The sequence below is a fragment of the Dermacentor albipictus genome, chromosome 6 (genome assembly GCF_038994185.2).
Source record: "Dermacentor albipictus isolate Rhodes 1998 colony chromosome 6, USDA_Dalb.pri_finalv2, whole genome shotgun sequence".
NCBI classification, from domain to species: domain Eukaryota; kingdom Metazoa; phylum Arthropoda; class Arachnida; order Ixodida; family Ixodidae; genus Dermacentor; species Dermacentor albipictus.
Window position 1 is genome coordinate 97,570,903 of NC_091826.1, and position 25,437 is coordinate 97,596,339.

The window sequence follows — 25,437 nt, forward strand, 5'->3', positions numbered from 1 at the left end:
CAGCAGCACGTGAACATCGATTACGCGCATGCTTGGAAAGCCTAAAATCATGGTCATCACTTTCACAGGGAAGACGGAAACTTGGTTCATTCACTTGTACGCTGTTGAAGTGATTTGGATTTGCCTTTCGACACGACACTTGTGCTACATCTGCTACCAGCCAGGCCACTACGCCAATGTGTGCCTCACGTAGGACGCTTAGGCCTGTCCGAACTATGCAGAAGCGGTCATTGCATACTTCCGTGCATGTGATCCCGAGTGTATGCTGTGTGGAGCTCGATCGCATCTCACGAGTAGAGGGGTAAACTGAAGACAGCTGAAGATGACCCTCGCCGCGTCGCTATGATGCGTGATGCTATTTTGGTACTGCTAGATTCCACCCATCCTCGCCACGTCGCTATTCTGCGCGATGCTGTTCTTAACCCGCTAGGCTCCACCCACCCTCGCCGCGTCGCTACGCTGCGCGATTCTATTTCTATGCTCCCTAGGCCCCGTCCGCCCTCGCCCCGTCAACATGCTTCATGATTCTAATTTTATACCCCTAGGCTCCAACCACATTAGCCCCGTCATTACGCTGCGCGATGGAATAGACGAGAAAACCATGGCCAGGCGGCGCTGCTGCGCCTCCTGACAGCGCCCCAATATGGAAACGCCAAGCAGCGTGGTCGCGTCGTGGCGCAGTCTCCGCTTTGTTGACATTGTGCCGTCCGCGCTTTTCTTCGCTGCTCGTTCTCACGGCGCTCCGTTTTCGACGGCGGCAGACCGCCTGCTTGTGCCACAGCGATGCAAAGATTGCCGTGCGTTTTCAAGACGGTTGCCGACGCCGACAGCCTTTTTTTCGTGGCGGCAACCTCACGATAGGGGAGCGTCTGCTTCCGAACGTGCACGGCGTTGAACAAATTGTGGACGGTGATGTGAGAGTGAAAGCCAAGTGCGTGTCACAGGTGTCCGACAAGATCGTAGACGACGTCGAGTTAGAGGTACGCACCACGTTCAGAAATTTAGCCACTTTTATTTCAATTACAACATAAGTCACACTGGCAGCAGGAACTTCTGTTTTCATACTACTCGATGACTGCAGATCCATTGGGCTGCTTCTTGACGGTTCCGTCACTTCACAAAGCATGTTCTGGAGTCTGTTTCACACGTGTATGGCTGCTGCTCAAGAGCTGTGTCGCTGCAGTACGAAAGCACATGACCCGGTGGTGCTGACTGCTGAGAAGACTGTTGTGATTGCCATTGGTATGTTTGGCGCCGCTTCCATCTGCATCGCATATAAATGAAACAGTATGTTTGCTATTTGTTGTGGGGATTAAATTACTCCCAATAATATGTTTGCAAAGGTAACGTTCCTGTGATTGTGTTCATATATTATTCTACAAGAATGGTACCACTACAAGTTATGATACTTGCACACTTAGATACTTAGAAAGCATGGGCAAAGAACAAACATAACGAGCAAGTCTCGAGCGGCTGCTTTCAGATCTGCCGCTTCCCGACGCACGCGAGGACCGCGGCTTGCATTAAATACGGTCTGCTACCACACAAAAGTAGCACGCGGCCCCTTTCGTTACTTGTGCAACTAGTAATTTAAATTGCAGCGTTTAGAAAAGGGAAATAATTCTCTTGAGCACATCCATGCCGATCGTGAGGGAAGGCACAGTGCAATCAAATAAATTGCAAACAAATCAAAACCATGCTAAAACCACGAAATTATTATGAAGCCCGCTGTAATGGGGAGTCTCAGGAATAATTTTAACCTCTGGGGGTTCTTTAACTTGCATAAAAATCAAAGCACACGGTAACAAGGGTGTTCTTGCATTTTGCCCCTACCGAAATGCGGCCGCCGTGGCTGACAATCTAGCACGCGTCATAGAGCTTAGCGGCGCAACATGCATGCATTTACCGTTAACAAACGGCGGATGCCACCACAATTCAACAACGCGACACGACTAAACAAACGGCCGTGCACTAAAACCAGGCATATGACTATTCGGCTTTCAAGATATTATACGCGAATGCGAAAGTATGAGACTTACTTGACTGGGCGCACTGCAGTTATCCATGCTTGTCGTCTGTCCTTCTCGTACCACTTCCCAGGAAATCTGTAGAACTTCAAGGGCGACGTACGCCCTTTCGTGTTTTTGAGGCTGCTGTGGCAATCAACAACACATCAGTATTGCGTGCCACCTTTCCTGGCTGATGAGGTCGCACTCGGCATCGCAAAAGCACGCGCACGAGCGCTCCCGGCGTACAGAACACGGGCGCGTGCTAGCGCAGCGACGACCCTCGAAACTTCCATCGGTGTGCTAGGGGAGCCTTTGGCGCTGGTGCCGCGCGGGCAAACTTTAGGTTGCCTCGTCTATAACCCACTAGGCTCCACCCACCATCGCCGCGTTGCTATGTTGGGCGATGCTAGTTCTATGCCCCCCTCGGCATAGAGAAAGAAAAAAAGTTAACAGTGGACACTCCCACACACCGCAGCGGCCCAATCTACCCTAGTGCGCATGGTGGTTGATGAGAGTAACTGGCCTGTACTTGCTGTTTCTGTTTCACTGGCACGAAATTTGGATTACCCCTTGTAACCGACGTTGGGCTGTAGCGGAAGCTTGTCATTTCGGACCACTTTTCGTCACCCAAATTGCAACGCTTTTATTTGTCGTTTTGAGTTAGCGATTCACTGTTTTGTCTAGTTCAATATTTGGAGTGAATTGAGGTCGTGACGCCATTTTTCTTTCGATTTAGTTATAACAAATGGGGATAGAGGTAATCATAATTCACTACTGCTTTATCCATCGCGCTTGTCTTCTGGGCTTTGGTACAAATGCTCATATGTATCAAAGAAACAGAGTTTCCTCAACGTTCTTGTTCCAAGTCAAGATAGGCTTTTTCTGGGTTCTACCGTTGTCCAAGCATCACGACACACAGCAGTAGCTGCCGTAGCTTGGACCGCCAGACGGCATGGCATCAGCACGGTCTGAAAATGTCAATAAGTGCACGCTTCGTTAATTAACAAAAACATATGTACACGTCATAACTGTACAAGGAAACCGCTTTGAAGGAATAGCGAACTGATGCACAGTATAATATCACCGACACATCCTGACCTCTGACCCATATAACTCGAACTTACAAGGATAAATGTTAAGACATCGTGCAAGGGTGTTCAAAATTTCTCAGGCCGCCATCCTATTGAGTCCCATGGCATCGCGGCCTCTGAGTTTTTGGACACCCCTGTACGTACTCAGTAGAAGGAGTGCATTGGTAGGCAAATTAGCAGTTCACATAAGCGTGTTATGAAACATCGTTCCAGCGCACAATTGAACACGGACGAGAACAGAAAGACAACAGGAACGGGAAGGGGTCGAGGAAGTACATTGGGCCCTTTCTCCCCTCCTCCTTTATTTGCAAACCCTTCCTCGACCCTTGTCAACCTTTTAGCAGTCCGGCGTACGTGTTGTCTTTCTCTTTTCGCCCGTTTTTAATTGTGCGCTGGAACGATGTTTCATAATGCTAATCATAACCAACTAGCCCAGCTGTCCATACTTATCGATACACATAAGCGTGAGAAAGATACATTCGAAACGTTCAAATACAAGGCCTTTGTTCAAATGCGCGCCACGCCACGCCTAGGCGACAATACGTTGAGCAATGTTTTCCGCCACGAAAAAATGACAAGGAACCGAAGATTGCTAGAATGCGCAGTACTTCCCAACACAGCCACCGCAATAAGTACATGCAGTAGTCATTGGTGACTTTTCGCCACCCTTACTTTTCTGTATAAACAATCCGCGCGGACAAATACACCAGCGTCCGTCCGTGCACCGTAGATACACACCTCGCTGCAGTACAAAACACAATAAGCTATGCTCGCTGTTTATGTCACATGCCAATATTTGCAAGAAATATCATTAAAATATTCAGGAGCCCTTACTCTATAAGGGAAACGAGCAAACAAAGCTTTGCTACAGCGTGCCTAACGTCCTGCTTTTCTTTATTTAGGTAGCGCCCGTCCCCGGAAAGCCGTTTGCGGTCTGAATCGGCGTGGCGTCTTTTATGTTCGTTCCAGCGTTCGTCAGCCTCTAGAACGGGCCTAGGAAAAGACCGTCAACCATCACGCGATCATTTAAACGCGGGTTAGGAATTCAATTTTCTCGAAACCAGAATTTCCCTGAAATGTGCAATTCATAATACTGACCCTAAGCGTTGTTCAGCGGATCGTTTTTAGTCCGCCAACACAAACTATTTCAATGGAACGCCGACACCGTGGTTATCGCAAACAGTGCTGGGCAAGAACGGTTTACCCTCGCAAACCGAGACGCAGCATCTCGATAGTGTCTGACAAGCTGAGAGTAAGTGCAGTGCATAGCCGTGAACCGGTGCCAGTTAATGGCAGCTTCGCGTTGTTATGATTTTCGCGGAACGGAACCAACAAAGATTATTCCGTTCTCGGCGGGGGTAACAAGAAAGTACATGGTACAGCACACTCGCTAAGCGTTTCTTGAGGGGGCATGCTTTTCGCATTGTTCGCGTCTCGCCGCCTCATTTAGAGCCGCAAACTGTTTTTTTTAGCGAACCTCATCGCCCTCACAGGTCAGTTACTCCAGGCTTCGCTTGAAAACGTGACTCACCTGTCTCACACATGAAAACACCGCCGCAGCCGACGTTCACGAAACCTTCCTGCTGGCACGCCACTGGTATACGAATCGTAGATTTTTTCTCGATGGACGAATGGTGATTGGTGTTGATGGCAGTACGGATGAAGAACAAAAAGCACGTAGGTGTCTTGGATAAATTATGTTTTTATGCATAAGAAACGCGCCAAATTTGGGCGTATAATTATTATTTTTTTAAAACGATTGAGCAGAATTCATTACAGCATTTTCTTTTTTTTTGCGCCTGCGTCCTCTGGCGTTTGGTGGGAGCACTAGTTCGTTGCGTAGCCGTGACGTAGATCCTGAGGCCAGATTTCTTGGAGTGTCCGCTCTTAGTCTTTTCCTTTCTCTATGCCCTAGGCTCCACCCACCCTCGCTGCGTCTGTATGCTGTGCGATGCTATTTTTATACTCCTAGACTCCGCCCACCCTCGCCGGGTTCCTCCGTTGCGCGATGCTATATCTGTACTCTCTAGGCTCCACCCGCCCTCGCAGCTTCGCTATGCTGCACGATGCTGTTGTTATCCTGCTATGCTCAACCTACACTCGCCGCGTTGCTATGCTTTCCAATACTATCTTTATGCTGTGCTTTCACTCTCTCAGCAATACCTGCCTCTGCTCGGCGGTGCTGCGGACGTCAAGAGAAACCCAGCGAGGTTCCAACAGCTCCTCTGTAATATAAATGAAACTGTACTGTGGCAATCACAACTTTTGAAATTTAAACGAACAGAAAGCTGAGCTAGTTCGTAAGGATTCATTAGGCAAAAAAGAGGTGAGACGTTCAGAGAGGACACAAGAGTAGAGAAGTGGACAACACGAACGCCGACTATCAACAGAAGGGAGGACTGAGGCCAAAAAGAAAGAAGACACAAAACTCATCTGCGCAAGCTCAGGAATGATATCATCACGTGTCTGTCGGGTACATGTGTCGGTCTACGTGAGAGATAACTGTTAAGGCCCTTAATCGCTTCCTTATGTAAGGTAATCGAAAGCTGACTCACGCACGCACTTCCACCTTATAGATATACCTTGCCTCTACCCTAAGACGCGTATCTTCATTCTTATGCCTGTACAATATCGCTAATTCAACTCTGGCGTGCAGTGACAATCTTGGCAATGCAGGGAAAGATTAGAAGGCGATCCACTGGTTAACGATCGTTTAGGCTGCATTAGCCTTTGACTGATACACCGCCTCCTTTGCCCTACGTAGAACTGGCCACAGGTAAGGGGAATTTTATAAAATACGCCCATATAGCAGTCAGTAAACCTGTTGTTCTTATTGTGCTTCACTGGACAAATATCTGTTCTTTTTTGCCTTTTACCTGCTCCTTTTTCCTCTGCACGGCAGCGCATATCTTAACTAGCTTAATGGGAGCAGTGCAAACAACATCAACATCACATCTACTTGCAACTTATTTAAGCCTGTGCGACACTGAATGAATGTACGGAATGGCCACTCCTGTTTTGTTTTGCTATTACTGCTTTCTGCAATCATGTCCGTCATCCTCGAAACCGACTTCTTTAGGCGCTCAGCCACAGTGGCCACTGCTACAATAGGATAACCAGCTTCTAATAGGCGCCGTACCTGCGCATAAAAAGCTCCTATTATGACCTCCTTCGCTCTTGTGCCCCTGGTCGCAAGCTGTCCACCACCTTCCACCCACAAACGAATTGTCTTACGGAACGTCTCAACCGTATAATCACAGAGATGCTGTTGATGTACGTCTCCAACGATCACCGCGACTGGAACAGCCTTCCCGTATAATTCGTCCCGATATGACACCGCAATATGTTCGCCCTTTTATATCTTGTATGGTCGTGACCCCACGTTGCCGTTTGACACCATCCTTCCTTTTGTGCCGCATGTTCCCACAGAATACACACACGTGATGTAATCGATCGTGCTCACATGGCGACTCATGTCGCCCGATGTCGTTTATTAGCCTCGCAGCATATACAAAAGCGTTACGACCGCTGCCATCACGATAATATGTTTGTGCCAGGTGGTTGGGTGCTCCTTTGGTCACCATGTCGTAGGGTTGGCCTCTCCCAGAAGCTTCCCTCTCGCTGCACAGGGCCTTATCAATTCCTAAGCCAAGTTAATGACGTAAATTACGAGACTTCGCTGCTACACTTTGATACATCCCCAAGTCAAACGCCTGTTGATGTCGTGCGCGTTTTAGAGCTAAAGCCATTCTTCGCTCGCAATTGTTCGGCTATCATGCGCCGAGACGGCGCTATACCATACGGGGGTCCTGTTACGGAAGGATGAAAGAAGAGACAGGAAGAAGATCGTAGACGCTTCCTGCTGCGTGTTGGTCAGCCATCTTAACTACTCTGACTCATCTTTTATATATATTGTAAATAGAGTATTTCTATACTCGCAACATCACCGTAACAATATGCTTGCTGGCGCTATCGAAAATATGTTTTAACGCGATAGCATTAGGGAGCTCGTGTCGCAGAAAAGCCGGTGTGGTCGATGTCGGCGTTGGCCGTGAGCGATAAATACCGGAAGGCACTTCATGAATAAGAAAACCACTTGCAAGATGGGCTGGGTGGGAGTCAAACCAGGGTCTCCGGAGTGTGGGACGGAGACGCTACCACTCAGCCACGAGTTCGATGCTTCAAAGCGGTACAAAAGCGCCTCTAGTGATTGCGGTGTATCCTTCGAAACGAGCCGTAGAAAGGTATACTGCAGTGTATATCGGTAATTATCAACATGTAACTTACAGAAGTCGCACTTACACGAGTAACGAAGTGCGTTTCCGCTACATTTCTTCTGCGCTTTCCGCACACGCAGAGCCATCTTGCGGCAAACACAGATGACCCCCTCCTCTCAATGTACGGCACTGCCCCGACAGGTGGCGCGCCACTTGTGCATTGGGGCTCGGCTGGGACTGGTGCGAGGCGCGTCGCGGCCCGGATTCCCTCTCCCCTGACCGACGCTTCGCCATGCTCCCTCACGAGTCCCAGAATCCAGCGTCCTTCCTTTCTTTAGATCACTAGCTGTCTATCTCTCTGCTCGTGCCGATCACGACGTTTGGCTGGCGTACATCGTTTCCCCCTCCGAGACACCGAGTTCTTTGGTTCGTTCCGCTTGCTGAGGCGCACATTTCGTTGCCGCGCCTAACGCTGCGTTGCTCGACGCTCACCGCGTGATTGGTTGTTGCAAAGTCCGATGCGGGGCGCCTCGTAAGTGATCGCTGCGCCGTAGCGCATTGTCTTATACCCCTTGGCGGGTCGATGGGAACGCTGTCGCGTTCCACTTCATAAGGCGAAGCTTAAGCGTCCTCCAATTTTCGTTTTCCGTTCTTGTTTTTTATTCTTAGCATTGGTATAAAATTTATACGTTGACAATGTACTACACTGAAGGTCTTTTATTTTAAAGGCATAATTCAATGCTGCGCTCTAGAAAAAAAAACATGGAAATAACTAAAGGTAGTCGGTAGGAGATAGGATGCTTTCTTTCGATACAGAGATTGCAATGAGCAATTAGAGAGAAACCTTTCGGTAAATGCGCGAGACATGAAAATAAAAACTATTTTTCGCTGTATACGTTCTTCAACAAAGATCCGAATATGATACGCACCATATTTGACAAATCCTTTTTGCCACCTGCGGTTCTTAACATGCACCTTAATCTGAGTACATAAGTGTTGTTTAAATGCGTAAGCATTCATACGTTTACCCAACAAGAAAACCGTCCACCCGTCCGTCTTCGCGCCATGCAAAACGATCGCTTTCAAGCGAGAGCCTGCAGCAGGAAGCGATTTACTTCCGTGCGGCCTGTCGCTTCGACGTGAACTAAGCGGTGAAAATACCGCACTCACCGAGCTCTCAGCACACCTCGCACCCTGCATGTTTCGCCGATAGCCTTCAATATGCGAACCAGCGCGTCTCTCATCAACGCCAAGTGGCGTGAACACAGCCCGCCAAGCACTCAGCAGTCGACACACTCTGTCGGCATCGCGGATCGCTTTCAAGATACGGTCCGCGCGGCCGTGGCATGTGCAGCCGCCGGCGGAGTAAGCTTGGTCGAGTTGCAAAATAGTTTGACGCGGATATATAAGGTGCCAAAAAGTGATATGTTTTATAATGATCGGAAAGTCGTCAGCGCAGCTGGCCCCGCCACGTGCAGTACGTTGCTTGCGTCGGCATCGCACCTTGAACCGCCGTGCGCAGTGGTTCGTGCCTCCGCAGGGCTGCCGTTTGTACCGGCCGCATCAAGCGTCACAAAATCGGCAATGAAACCTGGCTGCGGGGAGATGAGCAAGCGGCACTGCGCTTACACATGCTTAGACAACTCCCACAGCAATTTCTACGTAATTTCTTTCTCTTTATTGCACTCCGCCTGTAATAAAATGCGGCCGCCGTGGTCCGGATTGAACCAACGAGCTCGATCTCAGAAGCGCAAAGCCATACACTGCCCTGCCGTGCCGGGTTTGCGAAATGTCAGTTTAAATGCACGATACCGCACTACTGCATTCCATGATAATTTAGTTTAGCACAATCAATGTTGTCCAGTACTCGCATTGATTAGTGCTGGAGATTTCTAAGGACGCTGGAAGTAAGTGAATTGGCTCCTACGTGTATGTGCTCCTTTCCTTTTAAGAATACTGGTTGCATTTTACGTTTACTGAACGACATGTATTAAACCATAGCCACGTTTAAAATGTGTGACGCTTTCCATCGAATATAAACGGAAAAAGCATTCCGAGATGTCCTTACCTATGCCGTTGTCACGCAGTCGGACAGGGCAACTACGTCCCTCTGTGTTAAGGACCACCGCTGTTACGGTTGCGTCCAGGACAATGTGGCCTCCTTTGCCAACACCAGCGGATATGACTGCATCATCTGGTTCCGTGACCGTCTCGTCCTCCACCTCACACTTAGCCGCTATAGGCCAATTGTTGTCATCTCTGAATTGGGACGTGACCTCCATGGTGATAAGGACTCGACCCTTCCTTGAACACTCCACTTGAAGCGTCCATGTGCCGGGCTTAAAACGTAGATCAATCAATCAGGCAGTAAATTATGAAATCAATCAATCAATCAATTTATCAGTATGTGGAATAGGGAGAGAAAAGCATTACGGCCTTCGCTATTCGCGAACTCAATTTCCCACACGCAGCTCTTCAGCGGGAGTGCACCGTTCGGCCATCTCGACTATTATCTAGTACACTCTAGCGGTAAGTTCATAAGTAGCTCGTTTCTTGCATCGCCTTCTATTTAAAGCAAAGACCCTGGGCCTATCTTGGGGTTGTGGCTGCCTGTTGCAGCTGCTCGTGCGTAATGTCCGAACAGTTCATACTCAGCGGCAGTACGCCGACGCCATTTATGAGGGCTGGCTCACACTACTTCACCCGCACCAGCGGAAGGTAAAGAGGGGAGCAGGCCTGCGTATAGGCCTGCGCATGTGGGTCGTTGGCCGATGGTGGGGAGGGCAAGGAGGCCGCGACGCAAGGACTCGCGATGAGACGGGAAAGATTGCATTGAAAGAGATGTCCTTACGTTGCGCATGTGCTCTACCATCCGGATAACCGCGCTAAAACAATCTCACCCACTTTCTGGAGACCAGGTATCCCTAAAAATTTGCGCAGAAAGCCAGCTCGCCTCTTTTAACTCTTATACCGCTGTTTACGTTCGAAGGTGTATTGCAGTGCTCGTCAACTGGAATAACTCGTCAGGTTTTAATTTTCAGTCCCATTGAATAAACACAAACCATAAACACTCCTTACGCATTTACGGAAAGCTTCGCTATATATGGGTTCCCATAGGGCACATTGGGCCTGCTGCATTTTTTTTTTTACTTAAGTAAGCATCCTATGTTGCATAGCTCCACTGAAGGTACTCATGGCAAGTAGAGAGGCCGGTGCACTTAACATGAAGTTGTCTTGGAAAAAACCGGGTTCACATCTCAGCATTCAATTGTTCCAAAGGGAAATATTGATAAATAAACGCTCAATTCACTATTCTGCGAAAGGCTCTGCAGTAGCCGCGTCAGCAGAGGGAAAAAAATATGTTTAGTGCCAAAAATTGTACAGTATTTCAAAGTTTTAGCTATAGCATCATCTACATAAAAAATATTTATTTGCGTCTTTACATCGGAAAGCGTTACCCAAACAAAAGCTCTAAAAAAACGATGATACGATGAATAACGAAAGTAAAATCGAACAATACAAAGATCGAGTTATTCCACTAAAAGCTGTTACGTAAAATACCAAACTGCGTATGTTGCTTTTTCTATGCACAGAAAGTCCGACTCATGGAACTAGGAAACCTGACTTTATTACCGAGTAAATTCAGCGTATAGTACTTCGGAACGGGTGCACAAATTACACTACGTGCTCGCTACTAGTTACAATTCCTGGAAGGGACAATATCGGATGTTGTTTGCCGCCTGTTCAGAAAAGGATTTCCTTTCTTGCAGGATGATCTCACGCGGTATACTATTATTGCAAGCGTGTTCGGAGAGCGATAATACACGACAAAGCAATCACGCAGGGAGACGCGATTACTGAAATTGAGCGTGTCGGGGAAGTAGTGCATCTTTGCGGAACGCGACCAAAGATTGCGAGGCACTGATCAACCATGGCTAATGCACTGTGGCCATACATGAGACCGCTTGTAGGTTTAGTGTCTTATTTTCAGCTCACAACATCGGTCTCGATCGTTTTCTCTTGCTTCACTTTTTATAAGCAAAGAACTTGTCTCTAACGCATTACATTTTTATTATTATATTTAATCAATTACGTTCTTTCTTGTAATATTTCACTTCGTCAATTATTTTTCTTTGTCTCCAAACGCTAACTGCTTTGAAATTAGGTTGTGCAGTACCAAAATGCATATAATAAGGTGCATTTTGGCGTACAGAGCCATAGTAAGTGTATCAACTTTGAGCACATACATTTGGTGAGAAGTATATAGTCAGTAGGAAGGATACCATATGGATGAATAGGTTACCTCTCTTTTGTTCAGCGTCCTGCAGTTACTCCTGGATCACCTGAACATGAAAGCATTGCACATTTGCACACTTATATTCGAAACTGGGCTTCTTAGCTTTTCTCTTACCATACGTTTATCTCCTCATCACCGGGCAGCGCCATCACAGGTGGGGAGAGCTGTTGCTGAACGCTGCATAGCTAAGTTCAGTCTGTATCAATTATCTCATATCGACAGATGTTTGGGTATATTAAACGAATGTTTGTTTCTCTTTGACTTATGCGTCAGACCTATTTTTTGGATTGTAACACACGGACAGTATTTCTACAGCTGAATAATATGCAGTTTTACATAACAATTACGTAGCTCATTTCTGCACCTTTTCAAGGAATGCGATAATTCGCTGGCGCCTGTTACAATCAGATGTTTCCGCAGAAATCACTAAAAGGAGTAAAAATTTAAATCAGATTATATGGTTTTACGTGCAGAAATCACGATCACACGAAATTTCCGGGAAATCCTGAAATTTGGACCACATGGATTTCAATAACGTACACCGCAATCTAAGTAAACGCCTGTTGTTTCATTAGGTCCCAATTGAAATGCGCCATCATGGCCGGGATCAAGCTAAATGGCTACCAGATAAAGGCGAGAAAATGGAAACGACGCTTCTGAGGCTTCATAGCGACGGATACTTAGGACGTTAAAGACAAGGAATCCCCTATGAATAATTTTTTCAGCTTCGACTTGCCCTATGCGGAGGGTCTTCTCCTAGCCCCAACAATCACGAAACAATATTCTTCATCGAGGTCCCAGGCCCAAGGATCGCGACATTCCATAACGACATTATTGCCAGAGAGATGATAATACTTTACAACGCAGTTATTTTCTCCAGCACACACCCCGAGATAACTTTAGTGCCGCTGCAGATGAAATAACAAAATAAACGAAGAGAATGCCAAAAAATATTTCAGGAGCATTCCTTAGTGAAGATGAGCAACGCGTGAAATTCTGCAAGCGATTCGTTGTCCGAGTAACCCCACTAACTCTAGGGACCACCAAGCACAGCTAAGAGCACAGCGGCTTTATTTGGATGTCCTTTCATTTGATCTATTCCATCCTTGAACTCCTCTTCCTCATCTTTTTATGCGTTCTCCAATACTTGCTGGTGATGCTCCCGAAGAAGAAAAGTTTGCCGTCAGATGCAACCGGGCGGCATGCTAGAATTGTGTCAGTCGCGTGCGACGAGCGCCGGCTGTACACTAAGAAAAACGGTAAAAAATAGGTGGTGCTTTGAGTAGCGGTGCTGTACGCATATGTTACGAAGGGCAGAATGACGTCGCAGTTTGTGTGGTCGGAGGCGACGTATATTGCAAGCATGTCGCCAAGCGTGCGGTTGAAGCATTCTGTAAGGCCATTGGTTTCAGGATGGTAGGCTGTAGCTGTACGATGAACATGGTGGCACTTTTTAAAAGTGGATTAAACTGCGTCGGATAGGAATACCCGTCCGTGATTACTGAGCTGTTCCTGAGGTGGCGCATGATGCAGGATGAATCGAAGAAGCAGGAAGGACGCAACATCGCTCTCGCGCGCTGTAATTTCGGCCTATTACATGATGTGATGAACTGCCACAATGCCCCAGTGGTTTCCTGCCGATGTTAGTGGAACAGGCCCATACAAAATTGATGCTGACGCACCCAAACGGCCGTGCAGGGCAATGTCTGCAGAGTGGCTGGCGAGGGGAGTTGTGGAGATTTCCGGCGCTTAGCATCGGGGCAACGGCGTACGCACTTGTGCACGAAGTTGCAAATCCCTTGCCAGTAGTATTGCTGTTGAAGGCGCTAATAAGTTTTGAAAACTCCTGAGTGTGCACACTGTGGATCGGCGTAGAATGCTGCGTTTATGTCGGAACGGAGGCTGCGAGGTATAACTAATTACCCGTGGTGCCCGTCGGGGCTATATATGGTCGGGGAAGGCGTTTGTCGCGAATGGAGAAATCGTGAGCTTCACGACGCAACGTGTGAGATGGCTGTTCTGGTGGACCAGAAAGCAAGTCTATAAGGGATGTAATAGAATGGTATTTTCGCTGCTCAGACCTGACAGTAGCAAGGTCGAGCGAAGAAACGGCATAGTGGGATAGTGAGCGGCAGGCATTGTCGTCAGGCAAGGGAGAGGGTGAGAAGGCTTCAGCCCATGAATGCTGGCGTCCGTTGTGGCACAGCACGCGGATATGGTAGTCCTGCAGGCAAAGTACCTATAGGGCGAAGTGCTTAAGGGATCGCTCAAGGACGACAGCCAAAACAGTGCATGGTGGTACGTTATTACATCAAACTGAGGGCCATATAAATGAGGCCTGAACTTTGTGAGAAACCAGCTAAGGTGACAAGGCATCATTATTCTATCACAGAGTGCTTCGTCTCAGCTTTTGCAAGCGTACGACTTGCATCAAGCACTACATTTAAGGAAACCCCTATTTTTTCTAGGCGAGAACAGAGGCGAGACAGACACCACTGTCATCTGTGTGCACTTCGGCAGGGGCTGTCGGAGAGTTATGGCGTAAAATTGACGGATACGTTAACAAACGACCGAGCATTCTGAAGACTTCATCGCACTTGGAATACAATGAAGTGAGAGAGCCGTTGCTTTAAGTAGCTTTGTCAGGGGCGATGTGATGGCGGCGAAATCGCGAATCAAGCGTCTGAAGTAAGAGCACAGACCGACGAACCTGCGTATCCTTTTAAAGACTTTGGTTGAGGAATTCGGTGACGGCCGGAGGTTTGGCTGCATCAGGGAGAATTCCCTCCTTGTATACGATATAACCAAGCATTGTCCGTTGCCGAGTGGCAAACCGGCACTTGTTGAGGTTTAGCTGCAGCCAAGTGTTTTTAGACACCTTAACACAGACCTGATCTGTCAGAGAGTGCATGAAGTAATGAGCAAAAACAAAACGTCGGCGAGGAAGCACAAGCACGTGTGACAAGTCATGCAGATTTGAGTCCATCATGCGCTCAAAATTACGGGCGCTTTAACAAGTCCAAAAGGCATTACGCGCTAAATTCGTATAAGCATTCTGTGTTCGACCGATCGGCGTCTACCATGGGTACTCACCGGTACACTGAGTGGAAATCTAGAAATGAAAAAAAACTTTCGCGGGAGATGGTAGCTGTCCTTGGGAGTGATCTTTTTTAGGCGGCGGTATTCGGAACAGAACCGCATGGGACCATCGTTCTTCGTAATCAGGGTCACAGCAGATGCCCTGAAACCTTTAGAAGGTCGTATCACCTCGAGTCGCAGCACGCGTTCAACTTGTTCCTTGAATACACAGCGTTTTGCAGGCGATACATGATAAGGACGTTGCTGCAATGGCGATTGCGGGCCAGTATCTATGCGATGTGTAACAGCCAGTGTCCGACCATGGAAAGATTGCCCTACATCAAAAGGAAAACGAAATTCTTCTAAAAGGCACAAAAGCGGAGACAGTTGGGCCGGTGTAAGGTCATCCACAATCGGAAGAATCGAACACATCGCTGGACGACAGGGACACAGAAACAGTACTGAGGGTACTGGAACAAGTATAGTCATTGCCGTCAGACAGGTATATACCTTGAACGTCGTTGATCGTGTCTACATTGCCAAGACATTCCACTTGGAGCAGCAATACAGAGTATGAAAACAGGTCGCAAAGGGAAATTGTGCTGTAGCCCTGTGTGATGTCCAATGTGGCAAAAAACTGCTGCAGACGTTTACAGTTACAAAGTGCTGAGATGGTGACAGTGGTGTAACAACATCTGAGTATCCGCTGCAGGACGTGGGCGCGAGTGTTGACGCGTTCGGTGGATCATGGGTGTCTACTTCGTCAAGTAGTTTCCCAGAAAGCGAAGAATTATCACTGAGGGGCAAATGCAAGGATGGCGATACTTTTAGTTCGGCCCGAGTGCAACACGAGTAACGGCATTGTGGTGCGAGAGAAAATCCCAGCTGAGGATAATGCCAACCGATGATAACGCTGCAGTCCGGGCCTAGCCACGAAGTCGGCATAACGGAGAGCCATGCTTGGAGAGAGTGGTTGAGTCCTCGCGACGGCTTCAGCGAATCTGAGTTGTGCTGCCGAAAGGATCTGTTATGGCGACGCAACGACGTCCGCGTATAGCGTAGTCGAACAGCCGCAAGAAGATGTTGGCGATGGTCAAGCAAGATCTCGGCGATTTCGCGATCGATCGTGCGAAGGAACGGAGGCAGAAAATGTGATGCAGGTTGTCGTAGATGAGGCGGCTTAGCCAAGGACATCATGGAGAGCTAGCATGCAAATTCCGCCCGAACTAGCGCGTTCATTTCAGCAAACAACGCTGACTGCCGGGAGATGATAGCCAAACCAGCCACGAGGTCGTGGAACGAAAAAGGGCGACGTGGCAGCTAGCACTGCATGTGTAGCTTCTCGTAGCTTTGGCATAAAGTGACGATATCTGCCACGTGCTGAGCATTCGTGCCAAGTAGCATGTTGTATGCAGCGTCATCTAACTCGTTCATGACATTTCTGATTCAGTCGGTCTCCGATATCGTTGCGTTGACTTTCTTACCCAAGTTCAGTACATCATCAATGTACCCGATAATTGATTCACCCGGCTACTGTGCAGGTTCTCGCAAACATGACTCAGCTCACTGCTTGTGCAAAGCAGGGCGACCAAACACAGCCCTTAAAAGGTCTTCAACGAGGGCCACGTCGGAAAAGCAGTCTCACGGTTGTGGTACTGGAGACTGGCGACACCCGCGATAAGAAGAGCACGTTGCTCATCTTGGCGCGATCTTCCCATTTCTTCTGGGCGCTTACCCTAGCAGATGTCGCAAGCCAGTTCTCGACGTTGGTGTAGTGCGGGCCACTGAATATGGCAGGGTCTTTCTGGCGAGCCACACCACAGCACATGACCGACTGTGGAAGCGCTGGCTGGGATGCGTCTTCAGGCATGGTTGAGCGTTCGAGGATTTACATTGTAGGCCAAAACAAACTCCACTACTTCTAAAGGTGTTGACTAGCCGCCAGCGGTTGGGCCGATCGTCAGACCACGGCATGGACTTCCAGTACAAGTGGTGTTTCCCGAACAAAGCGCTGGAGATATTAACCCACTAGAAAGTGCTGGAGAAGATGGCCCACTATGGCCTACCTCGTCTTCGCTACAGTTATTGTAATTAGGTAATTTTTTTTATCTTTTTCAAACCTGGTAGACTCTAACAAGTTGTAATGCTGCGAACTGCCCGTTACCAGGTGTGAGAGCCAAATTCAGTCTGCCTCGAACCATGCCAAGCAGTTCATGTCGTACAGTATTTCATAAATACAGCATTTATGCGCTGAACGAGAAACGCCAATGCATGAAACCCTCTAGCCCTAGAGCTCGAATAGAATTGGCAGAGATTTCCCAGGTTATCAACAAGCGTAAGATAGCTGACATAAGGAAGTATAATATGGATAGAATTGAGCATTCTCTCAGGAACGGAGGAAGTCTAAATGCAGTGAAGAAGAAACTAGGAATAGACAAGGATCCGATGTGTGCGTTAAGAGGCAAAGCCAGCAATATTATTACTAATATGGATAAGATAGTTCAAGTGGCTGATCAGTTCTATAAAGGTTTATACAGTACCAGTGACACAGACGACGATAATGAAAGAGAGAATAGTGTAGAGGAATTTGACATCCCCATGAGTGTCGCCGGAAGAAGTAAACAGAGCCTACGGACCTATTCAAAGGGTGAAGGCAGCTGGAGAGGATCAGGTATCAGTAGATTTGTTGAAGGATGGTGGGCAGATTAGTCAAGAAAAACTGGCTACCCTGTACATGCAACGCCGCATGATCTCGAGCGTACCGGTATCCTTGAAAGATGCCAAAACAATCTTAATCCATAAGAAAGGGGACGTTAAAAACTTCAAAAATTATAGACCGATCAGCTTCCATTGCCTACAAAGTATTTACTAAGGTAATCGCAAATACAACCAGGAACACTCAATAATAGACCATATTCACACTAGCAAACTGGTGATAGAGAAATGTCCGGAATATAACCAACCCTTACATATAGCTTTCAATGATTACGAGAAAACGTTTTAATCAGTCGGAACCTCAGCAGTCAAGCAGGCATTAAGCAATAAGGGTGTAGATGAGCCATATGTAAAAACGCTGAAAGATATCTATAGTGGTTCCGCAGCCACCGTAGTCCTGCATAAAGAAAGCAACGAAATCCGAAAAGCACGACGTCAGGCAGGGAGATACGATCTCTTCATTGCTATTCGCAGCGTGTTTAGAAGAGGTATTCAGAGACCTGGATTGAAAATAATTCGGGTAATAGGTGATGGAGAAGACCTTAGTAACTTACTATTCGCTGATGATATTGCCTTGCTTAGTAACTCAGGGTAACAATTGCAATGGATGCTCACTGACCTGGATAGCCGAAGCAGAAGGGTGGGTATAAACATTATTCTGCAAAAAAACTAATGTTTAACAGTCCCCGATAGAACAGCAGTCAACGATAGCTGGTAAGGGAATACATCTACTTAGGGCAGATAGTGGCCGTGTATCCGGATCATGAGACTGAAATTGTCAGAAGAATAAGAATGGACTGGGGTGCATTTGGCAGGCATTATCAGATAATAAACAGCAGGTTGCCATTATCTCTGAAGAGAAAAGTGTACAACAGCTGTGCCTCACCAGTACTTACGTACAGTGCAGCAACCGGGAGGATTACGAAAATGGTCCTACTTAATTTGAGGACGACACAACGAGTTATAGAAAGAAGAATGATGGGTGTAACGTTAAGAGGATATGAAGAGAGCAGACTGGGTGAGGGAACAAACGCGAGTTAACTACATCTCAGTGCGAATCAAGAAAAAGATATGGGCTTGGGCATAGCGTGTAATGAGGAGGGACGATTACGGGTGGTCATTAAGGGTTACGGACTGGATTACAAGAGAAGAGAAACGAAGCAGGGGGTGGCAGACAGTTAGTTGGGTGGATGACGCTAAGAAGTTTGCAGGGACAACATGGCCACAATTACCACATGACCGGGGTAGTTGGAGAAGTATGGGAAGATCTTTGCCTAGCAGTGGGCGTAGCCCCGCTGATGATGATGATGACTAAGCGGTGTGCATGAGAGAGAGAGAGAAATAAAGAAATAGAAGGCAGGGAAAACAGTGATAGAGATACTAAACAAATTAGGAGCTCAGTTTAGGACAGACTTTCAAAGAGAGATGTTTAACCTAAATGCTACTCGAAAGCGTACTGGGGCATTGAAACTTCTGTCTGTCCTCTTCCAGGAAGTGTAAAAAAACTCATTCAGTTATCTAAAGGGCACTGCATCTACAGTAGTTTCATGATTGGTAGATGATGAGAAGTGGCTGGTGAAAAAAAATGGTCGAACAAGAGTAATCCGCATATTCTATAAATCCTGGTTTCTAAGGATTAAGTCATACCGTGGCAGGGCTTGGTATGGTGAGTGATTTTTCCGTGCCGTTCTCCACTTCCTCACAATTCTGACACCTCTTTCCTGTGGGATCCACCAGCCAGGCCATGAGGGAGTAATGTTCAGCAGGGTGACGGATGATTCTAACAACCGTGTTGTTTCCCAGGCCTTCATCAAGAATAAATGTTTCTTGGACAGTTCCATTGAAGCCCTTCGTTATGTACATAATCTGCGAAATGAAGAAATGCTTGTTCACTTATTGCACAGTGCGATGAAAACAGATCTATTTGTCAAGTAGGTGGAAAATTTGGTAGCTAAAATCCGCTCAACAGATTGGTTTGACAGGAGCACATGCTACAGCCACCTCTGTACAAAGGGATCGGTGATGCCAGCAAGCGAGCCACAATACTATAAAGGACAAACACATGAGACAAAATATTTCTGTAATAAAAGTGCACTGGTAACAGATGATGTGAGGGGTACCTAATTAAAAAAATATTTGTTCGGAAAGAAGTAAGTTTTCAAGGCACAATTCTCTTATTATATGATAATCTTCTACGTTCACCTAAAAATGGGCATAGTTTTTTTGCGAAGTAGCTTGCTTACGTAATAGTAAGCGATCGATTTATTTTTCCTCGTGAGTGACGCAATCTAGTCATTCCGGAAGATGTGCATGCCTAGTTCTGGCGACGGCTCAAGAACACTGCCGTGGGCACTGTGTAACGCAGAGGGCAACATTGGGTACCCAGTCTTTAGAAATATTACACTGTATTGTCACTCCTTGTTATCACTTGGCAAACACCTTCTCAATGTTTGCTAAGGAATTGTTAACTCGAATTTACCATGAACTTAACACCTCCTCAATACTTGCAAGGACAAACACCTTCAAATTCAGCTTCCTTTTAAGGACAGTTCAACTACGGAACCCTTTAGGTGGCGGTACTCATTGTGTGCCATTCGATAACTATGTGTCTACTCTTAGCGACCGCAAGCATGTGTTTAAAGGATTTATTTTGCTGTACTTGTTCCAGTCTTGATACATCTCTTTATTTATATTTTTATGTATTTCTTTCATTTTGTCGTTTATCTATACCCACTTCTGCAATAGTCCTTACGGTGCTGAAGTACGCCTAAATGTTTTAAAAATGAAAGAAATAAAGAGGACTTACTGGAACGTTCCGTGCAAGCGTTGCCATATGTGCTACACCGAACGGAAGGAGTTCATCCACCCAACCCCAGCGTGCGAAGTGCCGGTCCTATATTTGTGCTCTAGGGATTCACGTGCCTGAGCGGCGTATTTTTTTAGTATAATATATTTTACTTTCGGGACCAACAGTGTTGCTGTTGGGAGTGCTTATGAAGAATCAACAAGAAACGACGAAAAATACTACGTGTACCTCGTAATTTGTGCCGCATATTAAAAATATGCAAGTACCCCGTAGAAGGACAGAACTAAAGTCACTCTGTTTGCTCTGGCTTGCAGCAACTCAGATTATTCGATTACGTATCAATGATTACTCAGTTATTATTATTATGCTTGTCACATATTATGCTCAGAGTAAAAGTATTATTGAGAAAGCAGTCGGCCATACTGAATAGCAATCGATCTAGCGTTCCGATCCACGAAACATCCTACATAGACGTTTTTTCCAAGCGTGAAATAAAGCAAAAAAAAAGAAACATACGAAAACTTGGAGAGCAACTATATGACCACCTGAGCAATATATATAAAGCAGACAAAATTGTTGTGTTACCCACCTATTTGCATTACACGCTAATTTGCGAGTAGGGCTTTCGGAAAATGTTCCTAAGCATAGTACCTGCTTCACGTAAATATTAGGCTAATATAAAATATTTTCGTATGAGAATAACCGTCGCTGTTTACAGAATAGCGATATTTGTTTTCTGTCCAGTTTAGGATTTCCAACTTTTAACATGCTTCGCTTGTTGTTAAAGACACCAAATATTACCCATATTAAAAACATGTGAAGTCATATGAGTTTTTGTAGAGTGACTGGAATTTCGCTATCTCTCCTCAATGCAATAAAGATAGGTGAAGTGGGTCGAGTAATTGTTTAAAAAGTGCATTTTACGTGCATTTGAATAGGTCAATCGAGGATGACTCCGAGCTAAACCTTTCTGTAAGTTCTCCAATGCACGGTATCGCACTTTTTGGTGGCGAGAATAACCAGGATGTTAAATAGGTGCAGAAACTCTGTCTGCCTCTAGGAATATTCTTAGTTGAACGCTGTCAATCTGTACTTACATACATAGGTTTCTTGGAGCGTTCGCCCCAGGTGAGATGATCCTTAAAGGCATTGTCAATGTCGAATGTGGGATCGTATCCATCGTTTGGAAAGCACTCGCCGTCAGCAGACTGGGAGATGGCCAATCTTGTATCATTAGCGAGGTTCCTGAGCTCGTTTGTCGCCTTACGATGAGATCTTTCCGCATCCTCTTTGAATGCTGCTACTTGTGGTGCCAATTCGTAGAGATTGGACAGCGTAGTAGCCTGCCCAGAAACCAGTTGTTCAGTGGCATTACCTTTTGTAGTTTCACTGGTCGTAATGAGCCCCTGAAAGCGATAGGTACCACCAGAAGTAAACTTTATTACTGAGCTCTTCTCTGCGCATCATATGACGGGAGCAGACGCTGGTGGCAAGCAATCAATGGACACATCCGCTCCTATGTTTGGATATCAAATGAAATTACTGCAATAACATTAGCATCAAACAGTGGCGTACGAAATACCATCCCGTGCCTATGAGGAGCAGCTGAAAATTATTCGAACCTATATTTTTTACAAACCCCGCAAATGTTCTTGACCACAACCGATTCTTTGCAATTTCACAAACTCGGTTTCCCTGTTTATAGTGTTGTGAAAACGATTACGAACCTCCGCGCACAAAATGCCAGAATTATATGAATAATATTCGCTTCTCAGTTGCAACCCTTATTTTCGACAGAAATTATGCGTTCACATGAACCGTGTCCAAGCAGTTGGCGCTGTCATCCCACCGTCGTGCTGTCGCGGTACCGATGACGGCGCATGCGTCCTTCGCGCAAGGTTAAACCATCGTGTGCTTGTGCGCATTGTCAGCATTGCGGCCATTATGCGCATTGCTTTCCGGCACGTAACGTTGACGCGACACGGTCTCATCTCTTGCCGCTTCGAGGTGTGACGCTTGAAAGCTGCTGTCGTCATTGCTCATTACGACAGCGCTGTGAATCGCCTAGTTGATAGATACCAGGTTTATAAATAGCGCTCATTCTTCCGTTGCTGATCTGGTAATGCAGAACTTCATATTTTGCCAATATAGACGCGTTTCACCGAGAAAATTAGCTTTTTTCTTTGCAAAATAGCAACGCGTTTTGCCGATGTGTATGTTGCAATTACGGTCAATGAGTGTGTGGACTTCATCAGCCAGTTTGTCTTTAGCCTTCTCCCCGCTATACCAATGAATGGTGCACACATTGATGCACCCAAAGCTGGTGCATGTTCCATCTGCAAAGGAGCAGCTGCTTCGGGTGCCATGGCGCACAGCGCGCTTATCGCTGAAACAGCGTTCGAGGAGCTTTCAATTTCTTTCAGTGTTAGGCTGCTGAGCACGAGGTCGCGGGATCGAATCCCGGCCACGGCGGCCGCATTTCGATGGGGGCGAAATGCGAAAACACCCGTGTACTTAGATTTAGGTGCACGTTAAAGAACCCCAGGTGGTCAAAATTTCCGGAGTCCTCCACTACGGCGTGCCTCATAATCAGAAAGTGGTTTTGGCACGCAAAACGCCATAATTAAAAAAAAAATTCTTTCACTTGCTTTCAATGTTTCATGAGGAAAACTGCGTGTTTTCAAGTGACTGCGCTTATTTGGCTCTTATTTGGTAGTAAGCGGTGTTCCGTGGCGGGACATTCAAAGCCGATACAAAGATTCCGATGGGAGCGCGATGTGTTATCGCGCAAGCAAATTGCAGGATGCGTTCGTCAGCAAAGGCAAACCAGTGTTGCTCGTAGAGGCGGACATAAATTCGCATAACCGATCTGCGCTTGCGCTCATGCCACTGTAGTCGAGGCACATGTGAACGGTCGGCTTATATGCACAGCCGTGAATTTTACACATTTACAGATGTGCTGGTAAATGGGTGTGCTTTTTATGAAGTTATGCATGAGAAAAGCCAACTCTTCCTGAATACTATGACTGCAGCCAATGAATGCTTTCAAGCGTCTGTTCTTCAGAAACAAAGGCTAAAAAAATTTCTGCTGAGCTAATAATTCCCCTTCCAAAATGTTTTCTACCGAACAATCCACAGTCACTTCGAGAATAACTTGGTAAGCGAGAAACCACGCAACAACATACAGCTAACAACACCTCCAAGAAATTCCTGTGCAATCTACCCGAAATGCCACGATCTTGTTATGGAAAAAAAAGGGTGAGCCGTGAAGACAGGACACAAGAGTAGAAAAGTGTTGTCCACTTCTCTGATGTTGTGTCCTGTCTTCACGCCTTACTTTTTTTGCATAATGAGTCCTTACCAACTAGCTCAGCTTTCTGTTGTGCCAAGATCTTGTTTGTGCATATGCGGGCCCTTTTAACATTTAACAGGTAAGATCTACTTCACTGAACAATAAATTATCCACAGATGTAACTTGCAAAGTTTGCGAACATTTGAGAACCGGAGAGCACAAAGAGTATCTTCGCCTCTTATTTGCGCAACTGGATGAACACGGCCTGATCCTAAAGACCAAGAAATGGATTTTCGGAATTAGAGCCTGGGATTTACTCGGCCATCGCATTTCACGCCAAGGCATCAAGCCACTGGAATTACAGCTGCGGGCAATCGAGCACTTCCCTTGTCCAGCCTCCTTCCAAAAGTCGCGCGAGATTCTCGGGCTCATAAATTTTCACAGGAACTTCATACCATCCTGTAAGCGAGTTCTTCAGCCGCTTACCGACCTGCTGCCTTGCGACACTTAGAAACCGCCTACCATCCACTGGTCCTAGGAGCATAAACAGTTATTCGAGCATGCGAAAATGCAGTTGGGGTATACAGTGTTGCTGATTCATCCGTTGCTCGACGCGCCACTCTCCTTATGGTAGACACGTCGACCATTTCAGTGGGTGCAGTACTGCAGTAGCACGAGAGCACTGACTGACAGCTCGCGACAGCACTTTGGCGAGGGAGATGTTGGCCATCTATTGCGGTGTCAAACATTTTTGTTCTTTTTCTTGAAGGTTGTACATTTGCATTCCGTTAGCCTTCGTTTTAAAGCTGTTAGCCTTCGTTTTAAAGCCGTTAGCCTTCGTTTGAAAGAACAACAGTTCGTCGTACTCAGAACATATGATTCAACAACTTTCCTTTTTTCCCAATTTTCTGCGGACATGTGCCCCATCTCTGGGACATAAAATCGGGCATGGTAAGCACTATCGTGCATCAGCACTTTGCCGGCTGGTGGTTTGAATTTCCAAGCTCTAGCCACTTCCCAGCAAAACGGCCCTGAGTTTCACCAATTGTGGGAAGAAATCTCGCCACTTCAGCATGCGAAGTTGCCGCTTCCCTACACAAGAAAATTTGTCATGTACGACACATCGCACGCAGCTCCTAGCCTGCTTGCGCCCCTACACTTTCGGCGGCCTATATTTGATTCACTGCACGGGTTAAGCCATCTCGCCATCACAGCAAGACAGACTTATCGCAGAGTGATTCATCTGGCCAAGGTTCAACAGCCATGTTCGAAGCTGGGTCTGTTCGAAGCTGCAAGCCTGTCATGCTGTGAAAGTGGCCTTGCACATGTTTTCAACGGTGCAGCTTGGCCTCCTCCTTATAGAATTCATTGCTGGATCAAATACATAAACAATAACTGCATTATCATTGCCAAAGATGCTGCAAACAAATTCTTGAACGCTACGCACTGTAAAGACAAGTAAAACACGTATTTTCTTATAAAACCATATACTTGTATGTCCCCAAAATTGTACCCGAAATAAATGATATCAATGCTTCTATGTTGTTTTGTCTACTTAATAAGAAAAACAAATATCACACGAACTGTTGAAACATATTGTTTCGAAACCAGCAAAGCAGTGCATGCTGCTGATACAAAAAATGTAAAGGCCATGAAATAAACAAGGTCAAATATTTTAAATGAAACTATCATTCAAGAACTTTATTTATATTTTTGTACATATGCAATGACCAGAGAAAAAATCTCAATGACGCTGTCCTTTGTTCGGATTTATTGCGGAGGCACTGTGAGCGGCCGTGCATTGTAACTACACCGAAATTATAGTCTCAACTGACAGAATATATAAAAAGCAGTAGTTGTGCAATATATACGAAGGCGAAGCAAATGAAAGTCAGCCGACGCGAATCGCTAACAAATTGTTTGCTTTATTTA

The 25,437-nt window shown here is 46.4% G+C and overlaps 1 protein-coding gene across 4 annotated transcripts in view; it reads right to left on the reverse strand.

Moving 5' to 3' along the window:
* LOC139061298 (calcium-activated chloride channel regulator 1-like) overlaps positions 1–25,437 on the reverse strand; it is a 240,171-nt gene that overhangs the window by 26,177 nt on the left and 188,557 nt on the right. For all 4 annotated transcript variants that reach the window (XM_070541071.1, XM_070541069.1, XM_070541070.1 and 1 more), the window contains exons 11-13: positions 21,311–21,619; positions 19,055–19,273; positions 9,386–9,656 (exon numbers count right to left, since the gene is read on the reverse strand). In XM_070541071.1, coding sequence (XP_070397172.1) covers positions 9,386–9,656; positions 19,055–19,273; positions 21,311–21,619 — 799 coding nt within the window. The remainder of the gene's footprint in view (positions 1–9,385; positions 9,657–19,054; positions 19,274–21,310; positions 21,620–25,437) is intronic.